The 15,612-nt window shown below is 42.3% G+C and overlaps 2 protein-coding genes across 14 annotated transcripts in view; both read right to left on the bottom strand.

The window, feature by feature from the left end:
- The window catches only part of ALDH18A1 (aldehyde dehydrogenase 18 family member A1), a 53,213-nt gene extending 52,138 nt beyond the window's left edge, over positions 1-1,075 (bottom strand). For 2 of the 7 annotated variants that reach the window (XM_033187767.1, XM_033187807.1), the window contains exon 1: positions 683-1,075. The gene's annotated coding sequence lies outside the window, so the exon portion shown is untranslated. Of the gene's footprint in view, positions 1-522 lie in introns of all 7 variants that reach the window. The other 5 variants (XM_033187811.1, XM_033187783.1, XM_033187776.1 and 2 more) reach the window with 5 other exon arrangements.
- A 6,262-nt stretch (positions 1,076-7,337) lies between these two features.
- The window catches only part of TCTN3 (tectonic family member 3), a 30,157-nt gene continuing 21,882 nt past the window's right edge, over positions 7,338-15,612 (bottom strand). For 6 of the 7 annotated variants that reach the window (XM_033187703.1, XM_033187713.1, XM_033187718.1 and 3 more), the window contains one exon: positions 7,338-8,240. In XM_033187703.1, coding sequence (XP_033043594.1) covers positions 8,004-8,240 — 237 coding nt within the window. In that variant the 3' untranslated portion in view covers positions 7,338-8,003. Of the gene's footprint in view, positions 8,241-10,044; positions 10,296-15,612 lie in introns of those variants that run through there. The other variant, XM_033187738.1, reaches the window with a different exon arrangement.

Genomic DNA, 15,612 nt, shown 5'->3' with positions numbered 1-15,612 from the left:
GCTCGGTATATGGCTCACCACTTAAACACAAAGATCCGATGGGCCTCACCACCTCAGAGAGCAGGGGACAATGATGGGGGAAGGAATGAGGTGGGGTATCTGGGTGCGCCCTGCTGTAACAGGAAGACCCCAGTATACACAGAATGCCATACTGGAAAGGGAGTCTGGCTTTGAGGAGGGGATCACGAATGCCCGGAGGGCCGCGGGGAACTAGAGACCCAGGCCCAAGAGTCGGCGTGTGGCCAACTAAAAACCCGCGGCATCCCGGCGCTGCCACCACCGCCACCACCAGTGCAGGTCCGGACTCTCCGATCGAGAAGGGGCCCGCGAAGGCCTGAAGTCTCCACTTGGCCCAGTTCCTCACATGGTGTACCCAGTGGAGGCCGGGGAGGTCAGGGGCCCGGAGCCATCCGTAGATCCTGGGGCCGCCGCGCACCGGCATATGGGACCGCGCCGGGGTTTTGCAGCGCGCTCTAGGCGGCCCGGTGCAGCCGCCATCCCTCGGCCAAGGCCCACACCTACCCGCGGGCCAGATCCCCGGTCCCCGGCACCTGCTCCGGCCGCGCCCCCGCTACTCTGTGACCAGCGGCCCGGCGCTCACGCCCCTCGCGCTTGAGCCTGGACGCGCATCAGCTTCCGCAGAGACGAGGTCGCCTAGACATCCCCGCCGCTCGCTGCGTACCTGCCTCACCACCGCCGCAGCCGCTGGGCACTGCCACGGGTCCGCACTCCACGCCGGGCTGATTCCGGCGCTAGCTCGCTTTTTCTTCCGTCCACGTCCCGCACGATGACGTTACGTCAGTGGCGTAAAAGTAAACCTGGGCAGCTGAGCCTACGCTGTTGACGTCGGGCGAGGGGCTGGCCTGGAGCTGCGGCGCGACAATGGCGTAGGCCCCTTTCGAGAATCAGGCCTGCGCTCCACGTGGCGGGCCCGCCCACCAGGCCCCGGCTAGCTCGAGGAGGCGGGACTCGAGTTCAGGGGGAATGCCCACGTCCCGGGAGGGGACAGGGGCCGGGGACAGGGGCGAAGACAGCTTCCAAATGCCGCCCCAGCGGGCCTTCCAGGGAGGTAGAAGAGGTGCCTGGCATCCTCAGCTGCTGGTAGATTTCATAAGGTGTGTTTATCAGTGTTAACCATTTATATCCCGGGCACACCTCGGAAATAGGTTGGATCAACTTACTTACGTTAATTATTCCAGGCACATCCTGGAATAGATTGGATCAGTTTACAAACATTTGCAAACTTTGGCTCCTTAAATGGAGGCATTTTGGCACTGCAATCAAATTGCTTGCCCCCTAGTCATCTGGAGATTTCCCCAGTGGTCCCATCTCAACTCTCTTTTATCAAAGGCAGTTGTAAGAATATTGCATTTTAAAATAAGATATTCAATCTCTGACAACTAGAACTATTCCAAAGGTGAATGCAGACTCACCTTTAAAGAGAGACCAGGAGAGACCACAAAAACCTGCCAGCACAGTGGTGTGTGCCTGTACTCCCAGCTACTCGTAGGTGGAGGCAGGAAAACCACCTGAGCCCAGGAGTTCAAATCCAGCCTGGACAATGCAGCAAGACCCCATCTCTTAAAAAGAAAAAGAAAAAAAGTGAAAACACAGATTTTTCTCCCTCTTTCCTTGCTGTGTTTTGCTCAAAGGACACATTCCTGCATAGGCATATAGTGCTGGGTGGTGGGAGGGCAGCACTTGATAGGAGGTTGGGCACAGAAACGCATCTTGCCCTTCTGTCGTCCCTGATAACACTGCTAAGTTTATTTATTCATTTTCTTGTTCATTAAACACTGGCTACTGTTATGGTCTGAATATGTTCCCCAAAATTCGTATGTTGGAAACTTAATTCCCATGCAAGACTATTGATGGGGAGGTGGGGCCTAATGGGAGGTATTTGGGTCAAAAGTGCACACCTTTATGAAGAGAGTGACCCTCATGAATAGATTAATGCTGCTATCAAAAGCTTTGTGGGGGTGGGTGTCCTCTGCTGCTCTTCTGCCCTTCCACCATGTGAGGATACAGCAAGAAAACCCTCATCAGATGCTGGCACCTTGATCTTGAACTTCCTAGCCTCTAGAACTGTGAGAAATAAATTTCTATTATTTAAAAATTATCCAGTCTGTGTTATTGTATTTTAGCAGCACAAAATGGACTGAGACAGTTAGTTAATGTACCAAGCACTCCCTGGGTGTGGAAGAAGACATAGTTGAGTCCACAGCCTTATGAAAGAGAGAGATATATGAGCAAATAATTACAATACCATGTGATAAATACTAAAGAATGGGATGGCCAGACATTCAGGGATGGCTGAAATGGTTTGACTTTGTGTCCCCACCCAAATCTCACCTTGAATTGTAATCCCCATAATCCCCACCTGTGGATAGTGGGACCTGATGGGAGGTGATTGGATCATGGGGGCTGTTTCCCCCATGCTGTTCTCATGATAGTGAGTCCTCATGAGATCTGATGGTTTTATAAGGGACTCTTCCCCCTTCACTTGTTCGCTCTTTCATGCCTGCCACCATGTAAGACGTGCCTCTTCTCCTTCCACCATGACTGTAAGTTTCCTGAGACCTCCCCAGCCATGTGGAACTGTGAATCAAGTAAACCTCTTTTTAAAATAAATTACTCAGTCTTGGATATGTCTTTATAACAGTGTGAAGACAGACTAATATGTGGCTTAAAAAAGAGTTGATATTCAAATTGTGCTTTGAAGCGCTAGAAGTAAGGGGTTTACCTAAAAGAGGAGAGGAGTACAGGATCATATGAGGAAGAGGGAATAAGGGAATGATATATGCAGAGGTGTGAGACACCCTGTGAAAAGAGGCTACTTGCAGTAGAACATGACAGGAGAGGGGTCTGACTGGGATCCTACCTTACAAAGCGTTTTTTGTGCTATGCTAAAGATTTTGAATTTTATAATCCTCAAAAACAGAGATATGACTTTTTAAGTGCTGGAATGGTATGACCAGATTTTTGTGCCAGAAATGAGTAAAGAGGCCTAGAGCTGGAATGTTGATTATCCTATTGCAAAGGCCCAGGTAAGAAATGGTGGCCCAAAAAAACGCTTCAGCAGAGGAATGGGGGACAAAAAGGAGGGAGAGCTGACAGTACTTATTCAAAGTGGGAGAGTGAGAGAAGAGCAGTGCTTGGGAATCTGATGATGCTGCAATACCATGAATCAGGAAATCTATGAGGTGAGTTCTCGTGAGATCTGATGGTTTTATAAGAACCCTTCATCCTTTACTGGTTTGCTGTCTCATGCCTGCCACCATGTAAGACGTGCCTCTTCCCCTTCCACCATGATTGTAAGTTTCCTGAGGCCTCCCCAACCACGTGGAACTGTGAATGGGGAACAACAGTTCTTTTGGGTGACAAATGAGAATACGAAATGTGTTAAATGTGGAGCATTTTGGATTTGCAGTAGGGTAGAAAAAAACAAAAGAAATTAAATTTCCCTCAAATAAGTTATATCTGGTATCTCATCTTTTAAGATTCTTATCATGTACTTAGAATGAATTAGGTGACTGTGGGTATAGCTAGAGCCAAGGGACAGGGGCCTTCACTTTAGAAGGACTGTTCTGGTTCTTAACTCACAGATTACCTTATGGTAATAGCTTGTCTGCCTTCCCTGCTAAAAGATAGGCTCCTGAGAATAGGGAAGTATATTCATGGAACATAAGAAATATTCAATAGATATTTGATAAATAAATAAAAGTAACTACTTTGGTTTAGTTTTCTCAAATAAGAAATAGGGCTAAGGACACCATCCTTGTCTATCCCATAGGGTTGTGAAGAGTATAAAAAATGAGAATCCTTTAACATTGTACAGACATTTTCTATTTTATTTATCGCTCTTATTTTTATTACTATTTTACTACTAATATTCTATTCCATCAATAAAGAGAAAGGAGTGGAATATGTAACTATGGATTAGGAAAAATTAAATTTCAGACATATGAGCTAGTTTTTCCCTCCATAGAAGTCAAGGAAGTAATTCAGCTATGATATTTTTCCTGTGTATGATAAAAAGACTGACTCTTTTTTTGACTGGAGAGATTTAACTTTTGTCTCAGCAATTAGAAATAAGGCTGGACATGACCAGACAGTCACACAGAAAGTGGGACATTTAGTATAGGTCTATAAGAATGCAGGATTGAGAAGTGCTTCTTTAGATGCCATCTAAATTATTTTAGGCTTAAATTACCTTAATCTCAAGGTATTTAATTATAAAAACAGACACTCATTCAAACAGGACAATTTACTAGAAGGAGTAACTTATAGTCTCCAAAGGCAGAAAGTCAAATTGGGTCTCACAAGGGGCAGGGACAAGAAACTCAAGATGGTTCTCCATCTCTAAGTCTTTTGCTAACACTTTTCTTTGCCCATCTGTTTCCTTTTCTCCACTTTTCCTTTAAGATAGTCTCCATTAGTGAACATCTGGTGGAAAATGGCTTCCCTAGCTCTAAAAAGTCTTTCCAGTTAGTGCCCACTCATGACCCATTTCAAGTCTTGGTCTAAATTCCAAGTTCCTGTGAGAGAAAATTGTACTGGTCTAGACTGGTTCAGGACTCCATTCTTGGTCCAGTCACACATGTAATGGAAAAATGGAGGCTGTCTCCTCCCCTCCTTAAGCAAAGCTCTGAGCAGTTGGAATTCTGAGAAATGGTGGCCATATTCAGGAGTTGGCAATGATGGGACCCTAAAATGAAACCAGTTTGAGCCACACTATGCAGCATTCCACAGTTTCACAAACCAAGCTGCACATCAGAAGCACCTAAAAAACTTGACAAAATACTGATCTTGGAGTCCTCACTTCCCAGAACTGCCTCTTCCACCAGGGATTCAGAATCTCTAGGGGTAGGGCCCAGGAATCAGTATTTTTATAAAGCACCCTAGAAGATTACTTTGTGACTAACCTTTGGGAACCACTGCTTTAAAAGACCCAGAATACTGAACAAATACAACGATAAAAAAGGGAAGTTACTCATAAATATAGAGTATTACATACAATACACACGAAATTGAGTTTTTTGTTTTGTTTATTTCTTTGAGACAGGGTCTCACTCTGTTACCCAGGCTGGAGTGCAGTGGTATGTATCATGGCTCACTGCAGCCTCAACCTCCTGGGCTCAAGTGATCTTCCTGCTTCCACCTCACAAATAGCTGGGACTACAAATGTTCTGGTGATGGTTGTGTAACTCTGTGAATACATTTAAAACCAGTGAATTGTACACTTTAAGAGGATGAATTTTATGGTATGTGAATTATATTTGACATATACTTTGTTTAAAGGCACAAAATGGTCTCATAGCACTTCAGCATGAGGCTAAGGATCTCAATCACGGACCAAGAGGGACCAGATTCTGAAAGGGGCAGGTAGTATGTCAGCAGTGGACTGGATGTCTGCTACCCCATAGATGAGGATGAGTTGTCACGTATTATTTTCCTTTAAGAAGCCCAAACCTGTAAAACTTAAATACTCTATTAGCTTTGTGGTCAGTTTTACTACAGGCCTCCTCGGAGGCAGGGTTACTGAATGAAATGTCTATGAAATGGACTATAGTGGGATCTGTGCTATCAGCTTCCCAGCTGCTGACTTCCCCTTGTACAGAAGCGCTTCCTCTAATTTAATAACAACTGCTCAAAACTTTGCTTTTTCTTTCAGGGAAACTGGTTACTTTCCAAGTGCTTTGGAAAAGGGCAAAATGATAGAGATGATGTTTACAAATTAGTGTTTTCTTCTCATGAAGCAGGATTATAACTAAGTATATGCTTTATTAAAAGGCAGTTTTAATTTCAGAGCATTAATATGCTGTGAAGAAAACCAAACTATCTCCCAGTTCTGTCTGTCTGGCTTTCAAGTCCCCACAAAAGGAGCTGCCATCCTGCTTATCTTGGCTGCTTGGCCCATTCAGTGTTTCTACTAGTCACTTCAGGCCCCGAACCCTCCTGCCCATGAAAAACCCTGGGCCTTCATGAGGGTTGTTCTAGGCTCCTGGGATCACCTCCCTCCCACTCAGTCTCCCAGTGCCCTACATCCTGCCACGTTAGTTCCAAACTTGCCCCTCACTAGTCTAGGCCACACTGATTGCTTTTCTGAACAAATGTAGTCTCCTGTGTTACATGTCAATCTCCCCCCACTAAATTGTTAGGTCACTGAGGAGCTGTACCTTACAATTCCACATTTCAGAGTTTCACTGAAGTTGTTCTAGTACATTCTATTCTTTAGATTCAATTCTTTGTAAAATGGATTTAAAGTTTAAAACAAGTAGATTTGATATCTTCCACCAAAAATTTGCCTTAGTTACAAGGCTAGGATAATTCTGCTCCAGGCCTAAACCTTTTAATATTTTCCATCACAGTTCCCAACCAATTCCTACCTGTCCCAAGAGTGATAATAGGAAATTACCTTGTTTTCTCTGCAAGCCAGAATCTCTGAACTGGCAGGGCAGGCAAGGCCCTTTGTAAGCTGCCACTGCCTTGTGCTAAAAAAAAAAAATAGATTTTATGCTGGACTCACTAAAGTCAGTGTCACAAAACTGGGGTCTTCAGAGTATATCTCCAAGGAAAAGAACCTAAGTCCCCTGATTTAAATGCTATTGTGTATTTATGAAAGTTTTCTCCCTCCCTGCACACCCCTCATCCTTTTGGGACAGTCTTGCTCTTTGCCCAGGCTGGAGTACAGTGGTATGATCATGGCTTCCTGCAGCCTTGACTCCCTGGGCTCAAGTGATCCTCCCACCTCACGACTTCCTGAGTAGCTGGGACCACAAGTGTGTGGAACCATGCCTGGCTAAGCTTTTCTTCTTCTTCTTTTTTTTTTTTAGACAGAGTTTTGCTCTTGTTGCCCAAGCTGGAGTGCAATGGCGCAATCTCGGCTCACTGCAACTTCCGTCTCCCTGGTTCAAGCGATTCTCCTGCCTCAGCCTCCCGAGTAGCTGGGATTACAGGCACCCACCACCATGCCCACCTAATTTTTGTGTTTTTGGTAGAGATGGGATTTCACCATGTTGCAGGCTGGTGTTGAACTCCTGACCTCATGATCCACCCACCTTGGCCTCCCAAAGTGCTGGGATTACAGGTGTGAGCCACTGTGCCCGGCCAGCTTTTCAATTTTTTGTAGAGATGTAGTCTTGCTACATTGCTCAGGCTGGTCTCAAACTCCTGACCTCAAGCAGCCCTCTTGCCTCAGCCTCCCAAAGTGCTGGGATTACAGGAATGAGCCACTCTATCCGGCCTTTTTTTTTTCCCCAAACCTCACACACATAGAAGCATAATCAGGAGGCAGACCACAGGTCAGCTGCCTTCTACCATGCTGCTGGAATTAATACAACAAAGCTCTCAACTAGTTTTATTTTTCCTCACCACAATGAACAGAAGAAAAAGGCAGAAATAAATGGTAGGGTCATTTGCTAGTAGAAAAGAAAGCTGGGATTCCCCATTTACTTCGGAAACTGAGGAGAAAGAACTGCTTTCCCCACTCGTGTCTGGGCAAAGGGTGTGCCCAGATGTTGGCAAAGGAACTGGACAAAATCGACAGCCAGCAGTTTTCTGTTCCAAACAGTTAGCTCCACTACAGTCCAGAGGGAAGCTACTCCTGAGGTCACTCAAGGTGACAGCAGAAGTGTTTCTCTCTTTCTGCTTGGCCCAACTGTGCCTGAGGGCAGATGGATTCAGACCTTGTAAACATTCAGCTAGGTGTAACATAACCAGAAAGGCTGGAGGAAGGCTCTTGGCCTTCCCAGCTTGAGAAACAGAGGGCCTCCTGTGTACCTGGTGGTCTGCAGAGCCCAAAGCAGAGAGCTATGATGAATAAAATATTTTTATTGCTTTTCTAAAATAACTCCTTTCATATAGAAGGATTCCTTCAGTTAGGTCCTCTATTATCCTAAATGCTCTCTGGTCATGAGCAGGTGAGGATCTATTTAGCCAAGATAAGTGGCTGCCCCAGAGTTTCCCACAGGGAAAATTGAAATCTGATTATTTTATTTTCTTCATGTAGTCTCTAGGTTGAGAACTCCAAGTAGTAAGAGGCACAGGATAAGGATGGGAGAGACTGAGCATTTTTGAGCGAATACTCCTCTGCTGAATACCACTCTGAAGGGAAAGAAGAAGTCAAATGGCAATTTCCAGTCCATTTTGGGTTGGCCCCTTGGAGGCTCTGGCTTCTGGGTAATGTCCACAAAGTTCACAATAGTTGTCAAAGATACTTCTGTAACTTGTTGAGAATCCTACAGGAAGAAAGTCAATGACAGGTCAGCGCTTGGTACCCATTCATATAGCACTCTAACTTGGCTATTATCATTACTTTTCCTGAAGAGAGAAATGAATTATTCTAAGCAAGATATACCTTTATCTCATATTGGTCCTATGTAGTTCTCTTTCAGTGAGACACAAGGAAATGAATATCTTAATAACAGTCAGTGATAGCAGAACTGAACAGTTACACCTACCTAAACCCTGACTCTAGCTTCCCTTAGCTGGGGAGCTGCCTGATATCAGAGAGGCCACATGGCAAAACTGCTACTCTTACGTGCTTAGCAACTCTATCAGAAGGCTCCAGGCTCTGAAACAGTACATATGTACAAGTGGAAGTAGTAGTAGCAATTCTATTCCTTCTCAAATGGCAGAAAGAAAGGTCACTCACAGACTCTCAGGGTTGGAAGGATCTTTCCAACCACCCACCAATTCATGTCAAATAAAACAGATGTTCCTAGAAGGGATCTTGTCAGACTGACTCAAGTATCTGACCTAACAGAGGTAGCTTTGGTAGATATAGCTGCAGCCTGATGATGTCTGGAATCATGTTTATCTAAAATGAATTCCCTTTGTTTTGACTCAGCTCAACAAGCAAACTTTTGACTATAATTTTTGGACAATAAATAATTATTTTGTTAAACTTGAAAATTTTCTTCATTCACCGTCCTTCACTCTGATGAACATATTATGCATTTGCTGTGGTCTTTGGCAACAGTAAGCACCAAGCTCTGGGAACATAATTTTGCCTAGAATAACTCTCCTAGGGACCGCCACTTGTTTGTTTTTAGAGACAGGATCTTGCTCTGTCACCCAGACTGGAGTGGAGTGGTGCAATCATCGCTCACTGCAGACTTGACCTCCTGGGCTCAAATGATCCTCCTGCCTCAGCCTCCTGAGTAGCTAAGACTATAGGAGTGCACAACCACATCTGGCTAAATTTTTTTTTTTTTTTTGAGATGGAGTCTCACTCTGTCACCCAGGCTGGAGTGCAGTGGCACAATCTTGGCTCACTGCAACCTCTGTCTCCCAGGTTCAAGTGATTACTCGTGCCTCAGCCTCCCAAGTAGCTGGGATTACAGGCACCCATCACCATGCCTAGCTAACTTTTTTGTATTTTTAGTAGAGATAGGGTTTCATCATGTTGGCCGGGCTGGTCTCGAACTCCTGACCTCAAGTGATCCACCCGGCTCGGCCTCCCAAGGTGCTGGGATTACAGGTGTGAGCCACTGCGCCCGGCCTGGCTAATTTTTATTATTATATTTTTTTTGTAGGGGCAGTTGTCAGTGTTGTCTATAAGTTGATTTAATCAATGTGCTATTCTAACTCATTTCAGAGCCAGATGCATAATATGTGCATCAGAATGAAGGAGGGCGAATGAAAAAAATCTTCAAGTTTAACAAAATAACTGTTCATAGTCCCAGGAAAATTTCCATGTTCATCTTGCTATGTTGCCCAGGTTGATCTCAAACACCTGGCCTCAAGTGATCCTCCTGCCTCAGCTTCCCAAAGTTTGTTTTTAAGTGGGTTTGGAATCAGTCCTGTGCTAATCTTGCATTCAAATTAATTCTTTAGTTTTTTTTTTTTTTTTGAGACAGTCTCGGTCTGTCGCCCAGGCTGGAGTGCAGTGGTGCGATCTCGGCTCACTGCACACTCTGCCTCCCAGGTTCACGCCATTCTCCTGCCTCAGCCTCCCAAGTAGCTGGGACTACAGGCGCCCACCACCACACCTTGGCTAATTTTTTGTATTTTTAGTAGAGACAGGATTTCACCGTATTCGCCAGGATGGTCTCTATCTCCCGACCTAGTGATCCACCCACCTCGGCCTCCCAAAGTGTTGGGATTACAGGCGTGAGCCACCGCGCCCGGCCTTTTTTTTTTTACATAGTAAGGCTTACGAGGGACTTGGCATAGGATTAATATAACTTCTGAGGCACTGAAAGAATCACATACATTACAAGGATGGCCAGCCCAGGCTGAAGCTGCCGAGGGATTCCTAACTCCGGCCAGGCATTGAAGACCGGCTGAGACTAATCAGAGAAAGAAAATGGGTAAGAACTTATTACCTATGAATAAGTAATAAACTTTCTTTTGACTTAAATTTACAAAAAGATTTAGTATTAGGACTTTAGTTTTCCTTCAGGAATTTTTTAATGGGGAGAGGACATATATTCAATTTTTGGAGCAAATCTTCATAGCTGACATTATCGAAGCATGTTAATATTGTTATGTAAACTCACTGCAAAATGCCTGGTGACCTATACTGGCTGAAATGGTGAGAAATACTTTGGGATGGGAAACGGAATAGGGAATGATTTTTCAGCTATGGGTTCAGTGTCGTCTAGAAGTTGATTGAATCAATGTGTTATTCTAACTTATTTCAGAGCTTTTAGGAGGGGGGCAGATTTGAAACTGCCCACTAGCAGTCCCAGGAGAATTCCCAAAGGAGCTGTGGTTGGAATTGGGATAGTAGTCTCATGATGGAAGAGTGTGGTATTGAACATTGCTATATACCCAAATCATATCCACCTAGTATTAATTAGTAATAAAACTGATATTTGATTATCTTTATCTGACTCCTTTTAATTGGTTTCAAACTTAGGCAGGGAAAAAGAGTATCATTAGCCTCCTCGAACTCCCAAATCAGGGAATTTCTATAGCCTTGGGGTCACCCCATACCCAGAATTGAACTCTAATGTAACTATTAACCCAAGAAGGCAACCTTTAGGCCAATGCCTGCTCAAGTATATATATTAATATCTTTATAGTGGTGTTTCAGTGGCAGAGAAACCCCACATGACAAAAATTGTTCAAACTGAGTTGTTCTTTCAGAGGCACCCAGAATATGTGCTCATTAAGAGCTACTACTAGATTTGAAGACAGCAACATAAAAACGTGTCTTCTCCCTCTATATCTTCAAACCACTCCAATCCAACAAGAAACAGATACAAAAACTCCGTGTTCACTGGAATGGGGAGACATCATAATATGCAAAACCAGAAAGCAGATGGCAGCAAGGTTTAACAGAGGGAAAGAAGGCCAAGCCTGAAAGTTTTCAGAGACAAGACACAAGCAGATTTTCTCTGTGGAACTCTCAAGACTCAGTGACAGGAGGTAACAGAGGAAGGGATGAGGGATGGATGGAAAATCATTACTAAATGATATCCCTTCAATGCAATCAGGCAACTATTCCTTCTCCCCCTCAACAAGAGATTAAACAACTTAAGCCAGAGAAATTCTGGACTCAGGGACATTGGGCATGGAGAAGGTCAGAGTGAGGCATGGAACGAAAAATGGAGAATTATCCCTTCTCTAATTTAGCTCTAAAATGCTTACGGATAACTGCCCCACAGTGATGGCCACAAGTCAGTCAGTGTCACCCACAATCACAGAGCTTTCAGCCAGCTTAACAGCTTACTCTTATTTTGGATAGAGAATTGAAGATTGACAAACATGAGGAAAGTTTCTCACAATAAAGAGAAAACCGTACCAAATGGACAGAAGAAACAACTCAGAGGAAACACAGACAATGAAAGATGAAGATGCAAAGTTGTTAGTTTCTTCAGAGATACATGAACAAAGATATTATGAAAAGAAACAGAATAAGGAAGAGCTTAGGTATTAAAAATCTGATGGCCAAAATAAAAAATGCAGTAAAAAGGTTAAAAGATAAAGTTGAGAATCTTTTTTAGGAAGAACAAAAAGATAAGGAGATAGACAATGAGAGAAAAGAAAAAGAAATCGAGATTCAATCTAGTGACACCCTAAGAGATTAATAGGAGTTCCAAAAAAAAGAGATCAGAGAAAAGAGCGGGAAGGAAATTATTAATCATGTAATAATAATAGAAAATTCTCAGAACTGAGTTTCAGAGTAAAAAATTTGGTATAATCAATGAAGAAAAGATCTACTCAAGGTATAAACTTGTGAAAACTTCAGACTATCAAGAATAAAAAGATCTTAAAATGGCTTCTGAACAGCAATATTGAAAACTAGAAGAAATGAAAGAATGTCTTCAAAATTGTAAGTGAAAATAATTTTCAATCTAGAATGTTATATCTAAACAAATGATCATTTAAGCATAATGATGATGATTGAATAAAGGTATTTTCAGACAATATGAACTAAAGAAAAAAAATACTTTACATGCATCTTCCCCCCAAAATTATTAGACTCAAACTCCATAAACACAAGAGAATAAACCAAGAAAAAGGAAGAAGTAGTGTCCAGTAAACAGTGAATCAGTAAACTAAACAAGTAAGAATAAAACCCTAGCTGGCAGTACAAGAAAGTCCCATGACCACTGCGGGGCAGCAACTAGTCCACACTACATCAGGTTATGGGGTTATGGGGGTCTCCATGAAGAAAATATGTAGGAAAATGTGGAACTGATAGATAATATGGCACATTCAACTGTTTGAAAAACTGCATTGAGAGAAATTTTACAGAGCTGTTGAAGAGTGTGAGAAGCCTTAGCTATTCGTTCAAAGAAAACTAAGAGTGAAATAGGTAATTATTAATTTCAGAAAATTGAATACTTGCTGCAGCATGCATATTTACATAAACATCATGATGAAACATTGAATACTGATTTAATAATTTGATGCAAATGCACTGGGAGAGTGGTGGGAGGGGTAGGAGGAAAATAACAGAGCTGAACTGACCTACAAAAATAGAAAGTCAATACATTATCTCGGAAACAGGTAAGTCAAGGATAACTAAGTGTTCAATAGGCATAGTAGGGCGACTATATTAATAACAATATATTGTGTATTTCAAAATAGCTAGGAGATTTTAAATGTTCCCAACCACAAAGAAATGACAAATGTTCAAGGTGATGGGTATCCTAAATACCGATTTGATCATCACGTAGTGTATGAATTTATCAAAATAACACATGGATCCTTGACTCCTTCCCCCTCAACCTCCACATCTACACAGTCAAGTCTTATCTGTGGCATCTCTAAATCTGAATTCTGTCACTTCTCAAAGCTCTCCAAACTCCCACCCAAGTTCAGGCCTTCAGTATCTGCTGGTGAATTTCTACACAGATTAGAACTGATCACCTCAGCAGTACCTCACACCTTCTATGGATGATGTCTGTCTGCTTCACCTGTCTATACCTAGTTCTAGGCATGGTACTTGGCACAGAGTAAGCACTCAGTAAAGATTTTTTTTTTTTAAACAAATGAGTGGAGATATTTTTTTGGAGGTAGGGAACTAACATAATAAGAGATTAATAAATCACAAAGTAGAAAGTATGTCACAGCTATTTAAGAGTTAGCAATTACAGATCTATTTGATCCTTTTTCCTTCCCATCACATGGTAATTAGGATCTTAATGGTTGTGCTTAATTAATGTATTTATTAACAAATATTTCAAATGAAATGCTTATTCTGCATTTATTTTTAAAATTGCCTCCATAATTGTATAGAAGTTTGGAGTAAATGCAGCCTAGTAGATAGTCCAATTAAAAGGAGCTTAAATTGCACTTACTAGGTAACCAGGTAATACCGAATGTTACTGACCTATTTTATTTTTTTATTTTTTATTTATTAAGACAGAGTCTCACTCCGATTGCCCAGGCTGGAGTGCAGTGGTGCAATCTTGGCTCACTGCAGCCTTGACCTCTCCTGGCTCAGGTGATTCTTCCACCTCAGCCTCCCGAGTAGCTGAGGCTCAGGCGTGTGCTACCTCATGCAGCTAATTTTTTGTATTTTCTTTTTTTTAGTAGAGATGGGGTTTCGCCATGTTACCCACGCTGGTCTCAAATTCCTGGACTCAGGCAATCCACCCACCTCGGCCTCCCAAAATGCTGGGATTACAAGTACGAGCCATCACGCCTGGCCTATTTTATTTTTTGAGACAGGGTCTCACTCTGTCACGCAAGCTGGAGTGTAGTGGTACAAATATGGCTCACTGCACCCTCGACCTCTTAGAATCAAGCAATCCTCCCACCTCTGCCTCCCGAGTAGCTAGGACTACAGGTGCATGCCATCGTGTCCAGCTAATTTTTTGATGTTTTGTAGAGATGGGGTCTCACTATGTTGCCTGGGCTGGGCTTGAATTCCTAGGCTCAAGTGGTCCTCCCACCTCAGTCTCCCAAAGTGCTGAGATTACAGGTGTGAGCCACTGCACCAGCCTATTGATCCATTTTAGATTTTGAGTTTTAGTATCACATGAAGAACAAGGTTCTTTGAGTATATTCAGTGTGTTTTATTTTGATTCTCAAGTCTAAAGTTTTTCCATTTGTGTTTTAAAAGTTATAGATATACAAAATTAGACAATTCACTGTTTATTTAGTGTGTGCAACAGGAAGAGCATTGGGGAAAAATAACTCCCTCAAAATCTGGTCACCTCATTTCTTTTATCAAGACAGACAAAAGATACATAGCCCAGTCAATACATTTCATTTACTGTGGGTCTAGTTCTGTTATGTAGTTGACTTAATATATTTCTACTTTAAGCTATAATAGTTCATGATGTTTACTTAAGAAATTACCACCAGCAATTTTAACACTTTGTAAAGTTTGGGTGGTTATTTGCTTCAATTCAATCTACAGTACAATAAAATCCTTTGTACCAAAATAAGATTTACTTTGTAACAGCATGAAGAGCTTGGATTAGGTTACGTTAGGCTTTGGTAATAAGAAGTACACCCAATATATTACATCTGTATGATCACAATTTTTAAACTATTATATGTTAATACCCTATGTAAAATCGGTACAAATAAAAACTATTAAAGAAAAAGTTGTGGATACTATCTTTTAGGTGTGTTTTTGTAGCTGCATTCAGACTGTCAATTATAACAAATTCATTTTTGGTACAAGTGTGTAACTCATTAATGAGCTGTAAGTATTCCTTATTTTACATATACAAGAACTTTATCAGACACATATATTACAGACTCAGGTGTGTGCCACCTTGCCCAGCTAATTTTTGTATTTTTTTTTTAGTAGAGGCAGGGTTTCACCGGGAGGCTGGTCTCAAACTCCTGACCTCAGTGATCTGCCCGCCTTGGCCTCCCAAAGTGCTGGGATTACAGGTGTGAGCCACTGTGCCTGGCCTCTCATGTTTTCTTAAATGTCTTTTTGTTTGGTTTTAATATTTTTATTGAGGTACAATTTATAAACTATAAAATATATACATCTTAAGTATTTAGTTCAATGAGTTTTGCCAATTATATATGCTTTATAGCCAATATCCAAAGCAAGGTCTGGAGTAGGTCCATCATTTCAGAGCTCCTTCGTGTCCCTTTCCCAGAAGTAGCCACTTTCTGACTTTTATCATTAAAGATTAATTATTATTATTATTTGTGTGTGTGTCTGGCTTCTTTCCCTAAAGA

This window comes from Trachypithecus francoisi, unplaced genomic scaffold, assembly GCF_009764315.1.
Source record: "Trachypithecus francoisi isolate TF-2019V2 unplaced genomic scaffold, Tfra_2.0 Contig01579, whole genome shotgun sequence".
NCBI classification, from domain to species: Eukaryota; Metazoa; Chordata; class Mammalia; order Primates; family Cercopithecidae; genus Trachypithecus; species Trachypithecus francoisi.
The sequence above is the reverse complement of the archived record's forward strand: the minus strand, read 5'-3'. Positions and strand labels throughout refer to the sequence as shown.